The sequence below is a fragment of the Apus apus genome, chromosome 3, assembly GCF_020740795.1.
Source record: "Apus apus isolate bApuApu2 chromosome 3, bApuApu2.pri.cur, whole genome shotgun sequence".
Classification (NCBI taxonomy): domain Eukaryota; kingdom Metazoa; phylum Chordata; class Aves; order Apodiformes; family Apodidae; genus Apus; species Apus apus.
The window spans coordinates 35473570-35489205 of NC_067284.1; the positions used below are offsets into that span (position 1 = coordinate 35473570).

General features: G+C 40.3%; 1 protein-coding gene across 8 annotated transcripts in view; it reads left to right on the plus strand.

Moving 5' to 3' along the window:
* MED23 (mediator complex subunit 23) overlaps positions 1 to 6892 on the plus strand; it is a 38341-nt gene extending 31449 nt beyond the window's left edge. For all 8 annotated transcript variants that reach the window (XM_051613609.1, XM_051613613.1, XM_051613614.1 and 5 more), the window contains 5 exons: positions 385 to 457; positions 1518 to 1732; positions 2326 to 2446; positions 4407 to 4538; positions 5781 to 6892. In XM_051613609.1, the coding sequence (XP_051469569.1) occupies positions 385 to 457; positions 1518 to 1732; positions 2326 to 2446; positions 4407 to 4538; positions 5781 to 5954 (715 nt within the window). In that variant the 3' untranslated portion in view covers positions 5955 to 6892. The remainder of the gene's footprint in view (positions 1 to 384; positions 458 to 1517; positions 1733 to 2325; positions 2447 to 4406; positions 4539 to 5780) is intronic.
* Positions 6893 to 15636: the final 8744 nt, after the last annotated feature.

The window sequence follows — 15636 nt, forward strand, 5'->3', positions numbered from 1 at the left end:
GTGATGAAGCATTAAGTCTGACCCACAGCTCAGCCACTGTGAAAAGAACTGAAATGAAGGAAAGGACCTCCTATTTTTGCAGTGATTCAGATGCTATCTTTGAGCAATGACAAGCTGAAATTATCCCTTTTCAGCCTCACTCGGCTTGGTAATGCCTTACTGTTAGCTGAACTTAGGGCACATGGAGGGAGTCAATAAAGGAACAATCAGCCCTTAAGCACTGCAGCCTGTTTGGTAGGAAGAACAGTGTGATAGCAGCCTTTGAAGAATACAAACCCTTGGGAAATATTCTTTGCAGAAGTACACTTTGTCTTTAGGTACACCAGAAGCACAAATGGCAATAGTGAATTTCAGAGCTTCAGTTTCCTTTTTTTCTGTCTCCAGTCAGCCCCTGGTGCCAAGAGAGAATATCACAGCTTGGATGAATGCCATTGGGCTGATTATCACAGCCCTACCGGTGAGTCACTGTGTCGGATTTTACAGTAAAAGAAAAATAAATCTCTTCTTCTATGTAAGGTTTATCATCTCACTAGAGTATGTTGTAAAAACTTAGAGCCAACATCTAGAAATTCTGCAGAGAGCTATTCAGAGGGCTGCTTGCATGTCTGAGAAAAGTCTGCTCCTCCAGCATGGAAATTTGACCAGGTTTTCTGTTTTTCTATTAAGTTTGAGGCTGGGATGAAAATAAATAAATCACTCCTATTTGAAAAAGTATTAAAATGCCATGTGTGTAGTATTGACAGCTAGAGTTATGAAATAAGATCTGTAATGGTGTCATTTTCCATTAATGCAGCAGTTGCTTACCCTGTATCTCTTAAACAGTGTAAATGAGATGTACTAAAACTGCAAAATCAAATGTGTGCAGTATTAGAATTCATGTATCAATAGTAACTTTGATCTTCAGAATATAATGACTCTTGATGCCTAACCAGGACTGCCTGAATAATTTTGATGTTGCTTACCTGTTGTTTGTATCTGCTACAGTTACCCTTCCTTGGGACTTTTCTCCCCTAAAAAAACAATTCCTTTTCCCGAAAGAAAGCCAACATGGATTTAATCCTTCCTATTTTTAGAATAATTCTTCTTACTATTCTTTCAGTTTCATATCCTTGCATCTTCATCTGTATTTTTTTACTTTTTAACTTTTTTTTTAATTTCCTGTTTCCATCTGGGATTTTTGGTCTGTTTGTGCCTCCACTCAGAAAATTCAGAAGATTCACAGCCTTCCTCTGTTAAGGCTTTTTGCCTCTGCTCTGCTTATTTTGATGACCTTTATGTTAGCTAAGTAAATAGTCATGAACTGTGTCTTGATAATGCCACACCTTGAGCGTGCCTCATCCGCTAATGTGGATACTTTCAGTTTGTGCGTCTTAATTGTCATGTTTCTCAGGCAGGGTTCTAAACTACCACATAGTTTTAGAAAATGTTCTAGAAATGCAGTAATAGTAGAAAGAGTTGAAGAAGCATTGTGGTAGATGGTGTTTTATTCAGAAGTAATTCTGACTTGTTTTTTCCAGGAGCCGTACTGGATTGTTCTCCATGATCGCATTGTGAGTGTTATCAACAGTCCTAGCTTGACATCAGAGACAGAGTGGGTTGGTTACCCATTCCAGCTGTTTGACTTCACAGCATGTCACCAGTCTTATTCTGAGATGAGCTGTAGCTACACTCTGGCTCTGGCACATGCTGTCTGGCATCATTCTAGCATTGGACAACTTTCTCTCATTCCTAAGTAGGTGTAATGATACTTGATGATATAATTTTTCTTAAATTCCATGCGTATTGTGGATAACAAGCTGTATCCGTAGCATTTTTACCATCATGTATGTACAGATCACAAGTTTTTTTCCAGCTCCCTCTTCCACTGGCCTAGCTCTTGTTACCTGTAATCTTTGAGGCTGTTATCTAGAGTGTGAGTGCCTTTAATGATCCTTTTTTTATCTTGATCAGCTTTTAGGCTTTTATTAATTTCAGTTTTTCTTAAACCATTGACTGTAGCATATTCCTAAAGTATCAACTGTCATTAGTAATTAGTAGTAATTAATAATAGCTTTTTTTGACTGTATGTAAGCATTCTGCGGAGCTTAAATTTGTTGCCTGTTCTAGTCCAGTATTAATGTCTGGAAATGTTCTAGAGCTTCACTCAAATCTTTCAAATATGAGTTATTCAAATATGAGTTAACTGATACTTGTAGAGATACGTTGTGTTTTCTTAAATTAAGGCCTACATTTTTGAGAATGTGATGTTTTACCTAGAATTTGAGGTATGGGAAAGAAGGAAAAAAAAATTCCAGTTGAAGTAGTAAGTGTCTTGAAATACTACAGGTTCCTCACAGAAGTATTGATACCCATTGTGAAAACAGAGTTCCAGTTACTCTATGTTTATCACCTTGTTGGTCCTTTTCTACAACGGTTCCAGCAGGAGAGGACACGATGCATGATAGAGGTAAAGTCTGGCTCTTGCTTTACTTTGCACAGTATACAGCTTTACAATTATATTACAAAGCAGAATTTGATAGAGGTCTTTGATAAACATTCAGAATTAAGTTCTATACAAATTTAACAGTATTTTCAAGGATCTGAATTGCTGAGTTGGTATTCAGCTACCCAGTTAACTGAAATCCTGTCAGCTTGGTTCAGGATAAAACACCTAGCTTTTTTTTTTTAAAAAAAAAAAACCAAACACAAACAACAAACAAAACCACAACCCCCAAAGTAGCAAGCAATACATGTTTTTCTTTGACTCTCAGACTGCATGCAAAATATGTGTCAGGCTTACTGCCTGTTTTAAAAGCTTCTCTGCAGGAGAGGGAAGTATGCAGGAGCTGAATTGTGAGGATGGAGGAGCACAGGCTGGTTCTTAAGGTCATACCAATGTGGGTAAGGGTAGGGGAGGAGAAAAGAGATGAAGCTGACCACTAGGCAAATGAGCTGAAAAATGGCAGGTAGCAGAGACCATTCTAGAAATAAATGTTTAACTTGGGAATCTGAAGTCTTTAAATATCTGTTTTGTTGGTATGTATATACACAAAGCCTTATGTTAAGTATGCATCTTGTATCCCTCTAGAGTCTGACCAACACAACACAGAGGTCTGCCACCACTACTGATTGCTTTTTCAGTTACCAATGTCTTTGCTGGGGATTTCACTCTTCACCTGCTTAGGTTTTTATCAGTTCCTGTGCTGCAGCTCTCTCCACCCCTCTCTCCCTAGCCCCAGTTCCTTCTAAAATGCTTTGTAACATACATTGTCTTTGAAGAAAACAAAAAGCATAGGCATGCCTACACAGTGGGAGAAGAGTTTGGGTATATTGTAGCACAGGATACTGTAAGAAACTATATCAGAAAGTTAGGTAATCATATGGCAGTGTTTCTGTATACTTATTAACATACTTCCTTCAGTTTTGCCCCTGAGTTACAGCCTTTTCTGATTATTTTTTAAGTTCACTTTGGAAGTATAAAACAAATATGTAATTTTGTTGGAATGCATTTTTTTTTCCTTTTCTTAAATTGTAAAGGTACAGTTAAAAGTTAGCTTCAAAAAGTTTTTTCATAAAGCAGTGCTCAAGTTGAAGTACTTGACAGAGACAGAAAGTACTGTTCAGGCATGAATCAGTATAATTTTATAGAATTCTGTGTAATACTATGAATAGCTTGTAAGTATTGCTTTGACTGGTTTCTTCCTTCCTCTGCCAGAAAAGAAGTTTTTTCTGCACCTGCATTCTCTGTGTTGAACCAAAAGACAACAAAATTTAAAGAGCTGTCCTCTTTCCCTGCTTCTTCACATTCCCATACCACTCCTTTTTCTTTGTGAGGAGTTGATTTCAAGTATGAGGATATTGTGAGGAGGTGCTACCCTCAGAGCAGGCAGCAACCATTATGTGGCTTAAATGAGCAAGCATGAAGTTGAAGTTTCTCACACTGTCTTTAAATGGTCATAGGTGCAGGTGTTTGCACACAACACTTCCTTAATAAGTATGCTCAAAAACTCTCATTATAAACTCATTTTAGGGAGTTCTTGAGCCATCAAAATGCACTGCATGCATTTGCTGAAGACTTTGGAGTCTAGATACAAGCAGAATGCTCTAAACTGTAATGTCTTCTCCAGAGAAGACTCAAATCTTGTGCTAAACTTTGCTAATTATCTACTGGGGTCTACTTTTACAAATTTTTTAGGCTGTTACTCAAACCATATTGCAGTCAATGATGTTTAAGCACTAATTATGTAGCATGTACCAAAATACCATCTTGCACTGGAAATCAACTTGGGAAAATCGGATGAGTTAGCTCTGCCCCTTTGTCAGTGTAAGAAAGCAAATAATTAGGAATCACAGCTACGTTAAACGCTTTAGAGCAGAAATAAAAACCTTGTTTTCCTTTGGTGTGCATTTTGTCTCTGTGGAAACAGATTGGAGTGGCTTTCTATGAAATGCTCCTGAATGCAGACCGGTACAGCTCACACCTGAACTACATGGATCCTATATGTGACTTCTTGTATCATATGAAGTATATGTTCACAGGTGACAGTGTGAAAGACCAAGTAAGTAAACAGGAGTTATTCATACTTCATTTCTCTTTCTCTTCATGTAGCAATTTAATCTTTTTTTAATTAATTACTTTCATAGGTAGCAGTGCAAGAAAATGCTTAACAGTTGACTAGTCTCTGTATTCAAATTAGGAGGTCGGTGCACTTCTACCCATTTAAAAACTTCACATGCTGTAGACTAGGTATCTTAGATTTCATGTTCCTCATTCCAGTATGTACCTTTTAAGTTTTTACCTGGTTTCTGATTCATTAGTATAACTTGACATGTGACAAAAGCAAGAATGCTTTTGTCAGTGATAAATTCTTCACCCAATTTAAGCGTAGTTTATAACAGTGTGCACATATAAGTGTCAGTTGTGTGAATTGTGCTGCAGAGCTTTGGTGTACAACTGTTAGACCAGGGAGGGTTTTTTAAAGGTTTGGTTAATCGTAAAAGGTCCAGAAGTTAACATGGTAAATAAATTATTGTCACACTTCGACTCAGGATTGGCAATTAAACCAGCGACACCAACACTCTCGATCCCCTCCCACCCTGGTAGGAAGGGAAAGAATGAGAGAGATGCTCTGGATTGAAAACTAAACTATAAAGCTTTAATTCAATACTAATGATAAAAGAAAATATGTACAATTATATACAAACATGTTCGTCTATGTGCAAAAGCCTCTTGCTTCCCCCCACCCCCAGCAACTCCCACAGCATCTCCTGAGCTGTGAACAGTCCCAAAAAGTCCCGGGGCTGCCGGAGAGAGCACAGAGGGATGAGGGTCAGGAGAGCTCGAGCCTGGGGGTCGGTGGTGACGGATGGACGGAGTCCTCCCTGGACACCGGCCATGGACGGAAGAGAAGGGAAGAAGAAGCAGGAAGGAAGTTGTCTTCTGTGATCTCTGACCTTCCTCTGAGCTTACGTAGATATATGGAATGGAATATCTCTGGCCAGTTATGCTGTCTGTCTAACTCAGCCTCCTAAGGGAGGGTCACAGATCTCCCTGTAGTGTCTGAGCTGGCAGAGTGAAGGTGTGACCTTGGAGTCCCAACAGTTACAAAAACATTCCAGCATTACCAGTCCTAGTTGGAATACTTTCTGCTAGTGAAAAGAGCTTACTGAAGGAAAAAAAAAATAGTAAAAGTGGCATCATCCTGGCTCAAACCAGGACAATTATCAACATAAATACCTCTATTCACAGTATCTTTTTCCTTTTTTCATTGTGCTGATGCGATGTTTGTTTTTTTTAACAGGTTGAGAAGATAATTTGTAATTTAAGACCAGCTTTGAAACTTCGGTTACGCTTCATAACACACATCAGCAAAATGGAACCAGCTGCTGTTGCCCAACAGCCTCTCAATAATGGGTCACCAGCACAACAGCCAAGTCAAGTGCCTGTTAATGTTCCTTTGCCAGTAACACAGTGACATGAAGTGTTTAGCTGGCCTTGGTGTGAAGGTGTCTGTTACTGATCAAGGTGAAACATCTGATCTGAAATCTGGTATGCTGCATGAAAGGGAAGAGAACCATGTACAGATTTCTGCTTCATTTTCTTATGCATAATGAAGCTGTCTTAACTGTCTGCATGCCAGTCTTCTTACCTATTTCTGTTGGACACTAGATGAGGTGATTGTTGCCTCTCTCTGGAAGCACTGAGTAAAGCTGTGTAAGCAAATACATGGATTTCTAAAGAGTTTACAAAAATTCTGCTCTCTATCCTCATTTGAGTTGTCTGGATTTTTCCTGTCTGTCTATGTTATTGAAAGGACACTCAGTCTATGTAGCCTGTTAGAAAATTACCTTTTAAAATTTGATTTCTGCCTTATTAAAAATTCCTATTCTTCTTGTCCAACAGAGGAATTTAAGTTCTTTTTGTCTTTTGGGCAGAAAAGTAAAGAACTTACACAGAAATGCTCCTATACAGAGAGGTTGCATCAATTATATTAAGTTAATTATAATATCTTTCCAAAGACTAAGAATGGACCTTTGAAAATATCTTTAAATTTTGTATGTACAATTTATATTTGACAGATGACTATAGGTTTAGTCTAGCATCAATTACTAGACTGTTAGATTACTACCCAGAGGCTGTTTCTAACAAGTCTGTTGAAAGTCTACATATTCATCTTAAGCTGTGCTGGTTTTATCTTTCCTATTTGGGAAATGGTGTCATTTTTATTAAGTCAATTACATGAATTTTATTAGTATCTTCTTGTATTCTAGATTTGTATAATATTTTGCTTTAAATTTTATGTGTACCATGTTCAGCAGGCTTTGATAAAAGAATTGAAAGGATCAATGTTTTGTAAATACTCATCTTGTTCAACAGACTTTTTAAATAATAAAAAAAAAATATTTAAAAGGCTGTGTTACTATTGTTAAGCTTACTTATTTTCCATACCCATTACCTTAAAAACAGAGATTGACCACAGCAGGTACACTTCTGTGTCCCAAGTTCTCTATCAACTTTACAATAATGCCAAATTAAACCTGGTACACGGAGTCCAGATTAGTAATGTCAGGACTGATTTTTATCTCTGTAAAAATGTCACAGCTATGAAAAGAAGCTGTTGATTCAATGGGTGATAGGTTTTTTGTCTGTTTATTTTTGAAGGGCAGCAGACCTGGATTGCTGTCATTTGTATTGAACTTGATTCCTAAGTTCTGCCAAGTGCAACTGGATCTATGAGTGCTCCTCAATGAGTTTGTAATCTGAGAGAAAAACATGTTTGCCCATCATGTGCTGTGTGTTTGGTTTAAAAGGTCTTGTATTCCATTCCAGAGACAATTGGCTCTGATACCATTTGGCTTCATTTTGATAACAAGATGAACATAGCTGATCTCCAAAAATGCAATGGACCATTCTGTCCAGGCTTTTCCATAGGCTTTCTGGGACAGATCTGAGAAGTAAAATTCTGATCATGGATTTGCAAGTTTCTGTTGGCAGTGGTACTGTTAAGACTTACTCTCTTCCTAAACAGCTTTTGCAGCATATGAATAGAAAAGCCTGTAGAAACAGCATGGCTATTCTGTAGGCATGTTCTATCTGAGCTAATGCTAACACCACAGACATCTTTCTGAATTGTCTTATTTCATGTTGAAATAGTTTAGAAGCTTGATGTGGGACCCAGAGTACCCATATTAATATTTAAACTAGCACCTGTTTTCAGTCCTGCAATTTCAGAGATAGTGTTGAAAAGTTGGATAACCATATTCAGAAGCAAATCAGAAGAGCTGTTAGAATGCCTCAAAATTGTAGCTGTTTTTAGTTTTGTTTTTTTTGCTTTTTTTTCTCCTCTAGGTCTGGAAAATTAATCACAGGATGATACGATGGTTTGGGTTAGAGGGACCTTAAAGGTCATCTAGATCCAACCCCCCCTGCATGAGCAGGAACACCTCCCACTAGACCAGGTTGCTCCAAGCCCCATCCAACCTGGCCTTGAACACTTCCAGGGAGGGGGCATCCACAACGTCCCTGGGCAACAAGACAAAATTTCAGTGTAGTTTCAGACATGTTTGTAATTGACTATGGCTGTTAAGTGGCTGGTTTTTAAAGTTCAAAATACTGTGTTTTGGCCACTGCTGGAACTCAGAGCAATTGTGAGTAGTGGGGGAACCTTAAGTCTGAGGTTTTGGGATTTGGGTTTTTTGTATTCCAAATTAAAGGGAGCCAGTGCAGCTTGGACACAGTAGTACCAGGTTTCCCCCAGCTGATCTGACTTGTATAGAGAATATTTATTTAGTAAGACTTAAAAGAGTCTATTGTAATATGGCTGGCTGAGTCAACGGATGGAAAAAATTGAATTCCCTCTTTAGCCACCAGAGGGAGGTTTCTACAAAAAATGTAATCTGCTCTTAGGCTGTTCTTTGTATAATGCAACAATTACCAGAGCTGATGAAAGATTTGTGTACTTAATCACCTGAAGAAAAAAAAAAAAAGGCAATAGATAGCATTAAGACTTTTTAGGACATAAGTGAATACCTGTGGCTTGGAAGACTATGCCTGAAATCATGCAGCTTTTACAGAAGGTGCACCAAACAAGGAGAGTGTCATTGCAGATGGCTGCTTTGACTGTTGAATTCCCTTATCCCTGTGACTCTGCACAAAACGGGCTTAACCCCACTGTGCCTACTCTGGAAAGTAATCTTACAATAGGGAATGACTAAATGAAGTGATCACACAGTATTGAACTTGCAGTACCTTCTGCAACTCTAAAAGTTGGAGAATGTTTTTTGTTTCCACTGTGCCTTTGTTCTTTCAGCAAATACAAGTACAATAAGGCTCAAACTGGTTTAGGATCCAGAAACCTTGCATGAAAAAGTTCCACCCAACACTTCTATTTCTTCGCTTGCACATCTGCTATTAGCAGTGGTCAGGGGGACACCACTGTGTTTCTGCATCCTTTCTTCTGATCATTTGAATTCAAAGAGAGGTGTCCTGTGGTTTGGTATCTTTTCCCCCCATCTTCTTCCCCTCCCCCATGTCTGTTCTGTATAAGCTCTTGTGAATTGTAGAGCTGCTCAGGTTTGGTCCTTCACCTCATTAGTGTTTCACACAGAGACCACTCCCTGAGTTGGTGGTGTGCACTTGATGTCAGATTTAATAGCAGTGAGTAGTTTTAAAGATAAGTGGGCACCTTCTAATATTTTTTTCCTGTCTGTGTCCTGGTCAGAGAAATGCAATGGATTCCTGTCAGCCATCAAAGGCAGAGGATCTTTAGTTCTGCCCTAACCCTGTTTCAGCACTGAATGGGCACAGGCTGCTTTGCAGTTGAAGTTTTAATTAAAAAGCTGAAATGCCCTCACACCAGCTTGCACCATGTCAGTGCTGCATGGGAAATTTTTAAACAACCCAGATGTCTTTGAAGCAAATGCTGAGCTGCTTGAAGGAGAGACTGAGGGAGGCTGTGAAGACACAGGGAAAAGCCCAGCATTATTAAATAGTTCCTAGGTGTATAATTTCATCCACATTGTGCAGAGTTATGATCCTTTCGTATCTGTGTTCTATAATTAAATTGGAAGTTTGGTGTTCAGATTTAAGGTGTGGCTCCAGTAATTATTTTTAACTCATGAGAAGAGCCATGTCAACTAGCATAAAGCTTTGGGCCAGACTTGTTTAGTTGGTGAATACTTGAGGGGATGGGATGTATGTTGGGAAAGTGGAAGCAGAAAATACTGATGAGATAGTAAATTGCAGTTAGGCACTGTTAGGATTCAAGAAAGAAATTTGAAAAAAAAGAATAATCATTTCACTATAGTAAAGCTGCTGCTTTTCCTTAAAGGAGCACCTCTAAGCCCTGCCTGGGGACTTAAAACACAGCTGTGGTGCTGTAAGCCCACAAATGTGAAGGGATCCTCTTGTCATTGTAGGCTGTGCCGACTCAGATCAGCCTGCACATCAACAAAAGCCATCGTCACAGTTACTGCCTCTCAGGTGCAATGTCTTCATCTCATGTATGAATCAAGATTCAGATACTTTAATTTTTTATAGGCCTCCGGAGTGTGTATTTTGGACACCTGTGCCACTTTAATGCATGTCTCCATAGTGGAAGGTGGGTAGGAGGGGATAGGTGTTGGGAGAGGATAGACTAAGGCTTGCGTTGCATTCCTTGGAAAATAGGAGACAAAGCAAGGCTGCAGATGGTCTCACTCTTGGATTAGCCATTAGAGCATCTGTTCATCCACTCCAGTGCTGGACATAAGGCACAAGGCAGATGAATGAGGCTGAGCTGGTTGGTTGGTTTGCAGTCAGGAAGGTGAGTAATGTTGGGGTCCCTCTGGAGCCAGAGGAGGTTGCAAGGCTCTGCTGTTTGGTTCTCCCTGGGAACTGGCCTCTGGGAAGGAGCCTGACACTTTCCATTGGCTGCACATCACACCAAGGGAGACTGGCTGGCCCAGCTAGGGTTGTATGAGAACTACCCAGTCCAGTGCTGGTAGGATACAGTACCTAGGAATCTTTAGGACTTGTTAAATTCCACAAAACAAGCAAGGAGAGGATGTACAGGTGTCGGTGAGTTCCATGATTCACATAATTACAAATGGATAACTGATGGCCATGAACAGTGAAAAATGAGCAGTCAGGGAAGAGTCTGTCAGTCCTTTGTGTAACGCTTGTGCTGAGATACCAAACGTGCAGCAGGGGTCTGTTCCATGTGGGAAGAACATCTCTGTCATGACATTTCCGTTTTCGTTTGGATGAAGTGTGTTTTCCCAATGCTGCTCCAAAAACAACATCAAGTACATTTAAAATGAGCGAAGTTCTACTGAAAGTTGTATAAAATACAATTAGCATGTTCAGTGTGAAGTGACAGCATAGCATTATCTGTATGACTGCACTGGAGTTGAGAGAGTCGTGCTAATTCCCACTGCAGCTATAACTCAGGCAGGACATTATCTATTAAATACTGTCAAAGAGCACAACACAAGGTCCTGAATGAACCAGTGCCTGCACCAAAGAACTTACAACCTGCAAATGAAGGTGTGCAGAAAGATAAAAATGGTATAGTTGAGAAAAAAAGAATAATAGCTTGTTGGGTTTGCACATTAGCATACTGGTTTTCCAGTGAGTGCTGCAAAAGCAGGATGTATATGTGGTATCTTTGGCTGACTTTATGGAGGTGTTTGGCAACTGGAGAAGGGCCTGAAGAGGTGAGGATGAGATAAATGGATGGAAACAGAAACTTGGAAACTGTTGATGTTCTCAGAAGAGTTGTGAGGCAGAATTCTGGAAGAAAATCCCAGTTGGCTCCTTCCCTTCTTGATGCTGTTTCTGCTAAGACGTAAGTTAGCAAAAAGGAGACTTGGTCCTTTTCACATCACTATCTTTTCTGTTTTGTTTTTTTTTTGGTTTTTTTTTGGTTTGGTTTGTGGATTTTTTTGTATTATCAAGCCCGAGCTGAACCAGCCTTTTAGGGGCCCCTACAGGAGTAAATCTTTTTATTACTTCCTTTCTTCAAAAGGGTTAATGAAATGATCAAAGGAATGCAGATTGACTCCACACAGGGCAGTAAAGGTAGATTGTCATCTGCATTCAGCTGGCATGCAGCCTCTTTTAATCAATGGCAGCAGTTTGACTTTGGGTAAAAGGGGAAAGCTGGAGAATGTATCCCCCCCACCAGTGCAGAAGTAGCATTGCTCTGGGAGCAAAAGCCATGTTAAAATACATTATAAAAAGAGTTCAGCAGCAATAATGGCTTCCACTTCTCACTTCCCACATTTCTACTTGTTCTTGCCCCCACTGACTCCCCTGCTCCCTAACTGCAGAACTGCCCTGTGAAAATAAAAATGGCATTTCCCCTCCAGATGTGGATCCCAGCTGGGACACAGCCTGGGAGAGGCTGTGGGAACCTCGGCGTGAGCATCTCTCAGCCTTCATGCTGCAGGGAGCTGATGCCACCTGGGGTGAACATGCTTGTGGAGGTTTATCAACATGAAATGGAGTCATAAGTGTTGAATGGGTACTTTGGAGCTACTTAGTGGCTTGAGTAGCAGATCAGTGATGGGGCTCTTTGAGCTGGAATTGCAAAGGACCCAGCCATGCTGGTCATGGGTCTCTAGGCCTAGATGTGCCCACATTTTGGAAGTGCAGGTCACACAGCAGCCATGTCACCTCTTCTTTAATGGCTTTCTGCTCACTTTCCTCATGAGAACTTGGCTGGAGAATCAGATTTTTCCAGAGAAACGCCTTCTTTTGGAGACCTTACAGCTTAAAGCAGCTGAACACAGGGCTCTGACAGCCTCCTTCCTACCTATGACCTCAGATTAGAATGTGATGCTCTGGAAGTAACCCAGCCCTGCCGAGGACAGGATGAACAGAATTTCATCTCATCTGATACCTCCTGGCAGTTCACCTATCCAGGGTTGTCCCTCAGAGGACCCTTGCTGTAGGTGCAGGGAGGAGGGCACTGAGGGTTCACACGTTGCAGGTCAAGCTATATTTTGACAGTGTGCAAATCCATGTGTACTGTAAGGGCTTTCTGAGCCTTTCAGCTCTATAATTAAAGGAACAACTGAGAGAAGTCTGAAAGGCACTCAGACACGAGCATTAGAGACTGGAGTCCTGTTAGCCTCAAATTTAATGACAGAAGCACCGTGTGTGCTGTATCTAGTTGAAGATGTAGCCTTAGTTAAGTTTATTTTACTATGTTTAGGCAACAGTGTGCCAGTCCCCACTCTTTGAGATAGCATTAGGATGAGTAAAACTCCCAGGCTACAGAGAGAACAATTACCCTCTTTTTCTTAATAAGAAGGCATCTTTTAATATTATATATATATATATATTATATATATATATTATGTATATATATATATATTATATATATATATTATTATTATATATATTATAATATATACTCAGTTCTACTCATGTCAATAGGTGTTTTTTGAGCTCTGCGAAGTCCAGGGTTCAGAGAAATAGGCCAAAAGAGGGTGGTGAGATGAGACATGGCTGAGGGGCCCAATCACTCTGAACACTGGAAAAATTCACTTCTGATTTTCCCCAAACAACCTTTGTTTTAAGTTCAAAACAAAGACAAAAAATGTCAATCCTGAAAGCAACATATATGAAAATTCCTTTTCTTCCCCAGTAGAATAAATGAGGCTTTTTCCATATTTTCCGCACCACTCCTTCTTTTAAACAAAAAGAATTAACAGCCTTGAAGAAAGGTCACAGACAGTAGCAACATCATCCTTCACAGCCTCACAGGCTCTGAGCAAAAGTGTTTCTAGATAGGTCTGACAAAAGCCAGAGATGCTGTTTACCTGTCCCTTTGAAAGAGGAGCTCCAATTATTCCAGCTCATGGCTTCAACTTGACCGTCATTCATGCTTCACCACTGGGGAATTGCACCAAGCAGGGCTGATCCTTCCCTTTGGATGATGGATTCACACTTGTCTTCCTGCCAAAAGTGTCAGAAAACAGCTTTCCTCACCTGCAACAGGGGTGAAGTTGCTGTATGATTTGCTTTTCTTTCCATCCACAGGAAAAAGCAAATGCACAAGCCCAGCAGCTCCAGTTACTACTTTCTCGTCCTTGAGTTTGTCCTGGTTTTGGCTGGGATAGAATGTATTTTATTCCTAGTAGCTGGTATAATAATGTGTTTCGGATTTAGGATGAGGATAATGTTGATAACACAGTGATATTTCAGCTGTTTCCGAGAGGTGCTTACTGGAAATCAAGGACTTTTCAGCTTCTTGTACTGCCATGCTAGCAAGGAGGCTGGGGGTGATCAAGAAGCTGGGAGGGGACATAGCTGGGACAGTGGACCCCAACTGGCCAAGGGGATATTCTGTAGCACATGACATCAAGAAGAACAATAAACCTTGGGGAGTTGGCCAGAGGACTGTGGTGGCTGCTCATGGACTGGCTGGGCATTGGTCAGCAGGTGGTGAGCTATTGCATTATGCATCACTTGTTCTGTATATTCTTTAATCATCATTATTATTATTTTCCCTTCCCTTTGTATCCTATTAAATTGTCTTTATCTCAACTCATGAGTTCCACCTATTTTTCCTGTTCTCTCCCCCACCTCCCTAGGGGAGAATGAGTGAACGGCTGTGTGGTGTTTAGCTGTGTGCCAGGTTAAAGCACAACAGAGCCTCTTGGAAGGCACGACTTGTTTTTTCCTAGACTGTTAATTTTGCAGTCTTTCATATGACTAAAATGCCACTCTAGCAGTTCTTAAGAAATACGTTTCCATGACTTAGAATGCTGGGAGGCACCTCTGGGGTATCTTTGAAGGACAAAGCTTTCACAAAACGCATCCTGTCTCATGTTGCTATTCATAATTTAGACACGTTCTTTTTTTTTTCCCCTTCTTTTTTATTGTGTTTGTTTTGTTTTGCTTTTGTTTTTATCAACAGCTTATTTTTTACTGTAGACAAAGGCATTTGCTTTAAAAGGATGGATAACCCTTGACCGATAATAGCTCTCACACCTCTGCACTCTGGCATCTATTTCAAATTCCCGTTGAGACTTCCTCGGGGTTTTTTCTACCAGTTTTTATTTTTGCTCTTCATTTCCTGAAGGAAAAAGCAGACAAATCAAGGTCAGGGGATTTTCATGATTCCTTACCGTGCACTACCACATTTCAGAGAAAAAAAAAATTTGAAATTCCTGTGCTTCAGTGTTTGCAAGAAACTCTACCCCAGACACAGACACAATTGGGCAAGCACTAAAGGAGTCAGTCAGGCAAAGCAGGTACCTTTCCACCCTCCATCCATGGGCTTGACTCCTGCACCCCTGAGCTCCCCCAGTGAGCAAATGGAGAGATTTCAGACCAGCCCAGGAAGGGTGGCCCTGTCAAGAGCCACAGTAACACAGTTTCTTCATTTTCCACAGTTCCCATGTTGCCATTATCCTATTTCTGTCACTTTGTCATGCTCCTTTTCTCACTGCTGTCATCACAGCTTTCCTCTGCAGTTCCTCAGTGGCCTCTGGCCACAACTTCCACTGGATTTTGCCTCCCCCAGTTCTCAGCTCCTCACCCCTGGGAGCATATGAAGCAGCCAAGAGCTGAGCATGGGTATCACAAATAGAAGTAACCACCTGATGAAGACACGATAATTTTTGCCTTTAAAAGAGAACCAGATAAATACTAATTGATAAAATAATAAGCACATTCACTATGATTTATCGTTACTTTTTTTCAGAGGATAAAAAAAAAACAAAACACCTTGAAAATCCGGAAAATGAAATAAACCACATTTTCCACATAGATAGAAATTTGATAGAAATATTTATTATGGTTGTGTGGTTTTTTTTCTCTCAATCTCCCTGACACATCAGCATCGTTAGGATATTTGCCACCTGCAAAAGAATGTCATTGGGTTATTTTCCATAGCCTTCTGAGAGACGGGCTGTCACATCAGCTGTGGCAACAGTCCAGCCTCCAAACCTGCAAAGAGTTTTATCGATATTTTTGATGGTGCTTTTGGCTCTCTCAGAGACAGTTTGGGCCAGCACTTCCTTCTCTTCAAAATGAGCACTCTAGCCAAAACAAAAATAACAGGGGGCTATAATTATATTCTCTTTTTCTCTTTGTTGATGAAATCAACATTCAGGAAGATGGTGTCTTGATAACATTTCCAGCCAGTGTGCAAGCGGAACTGG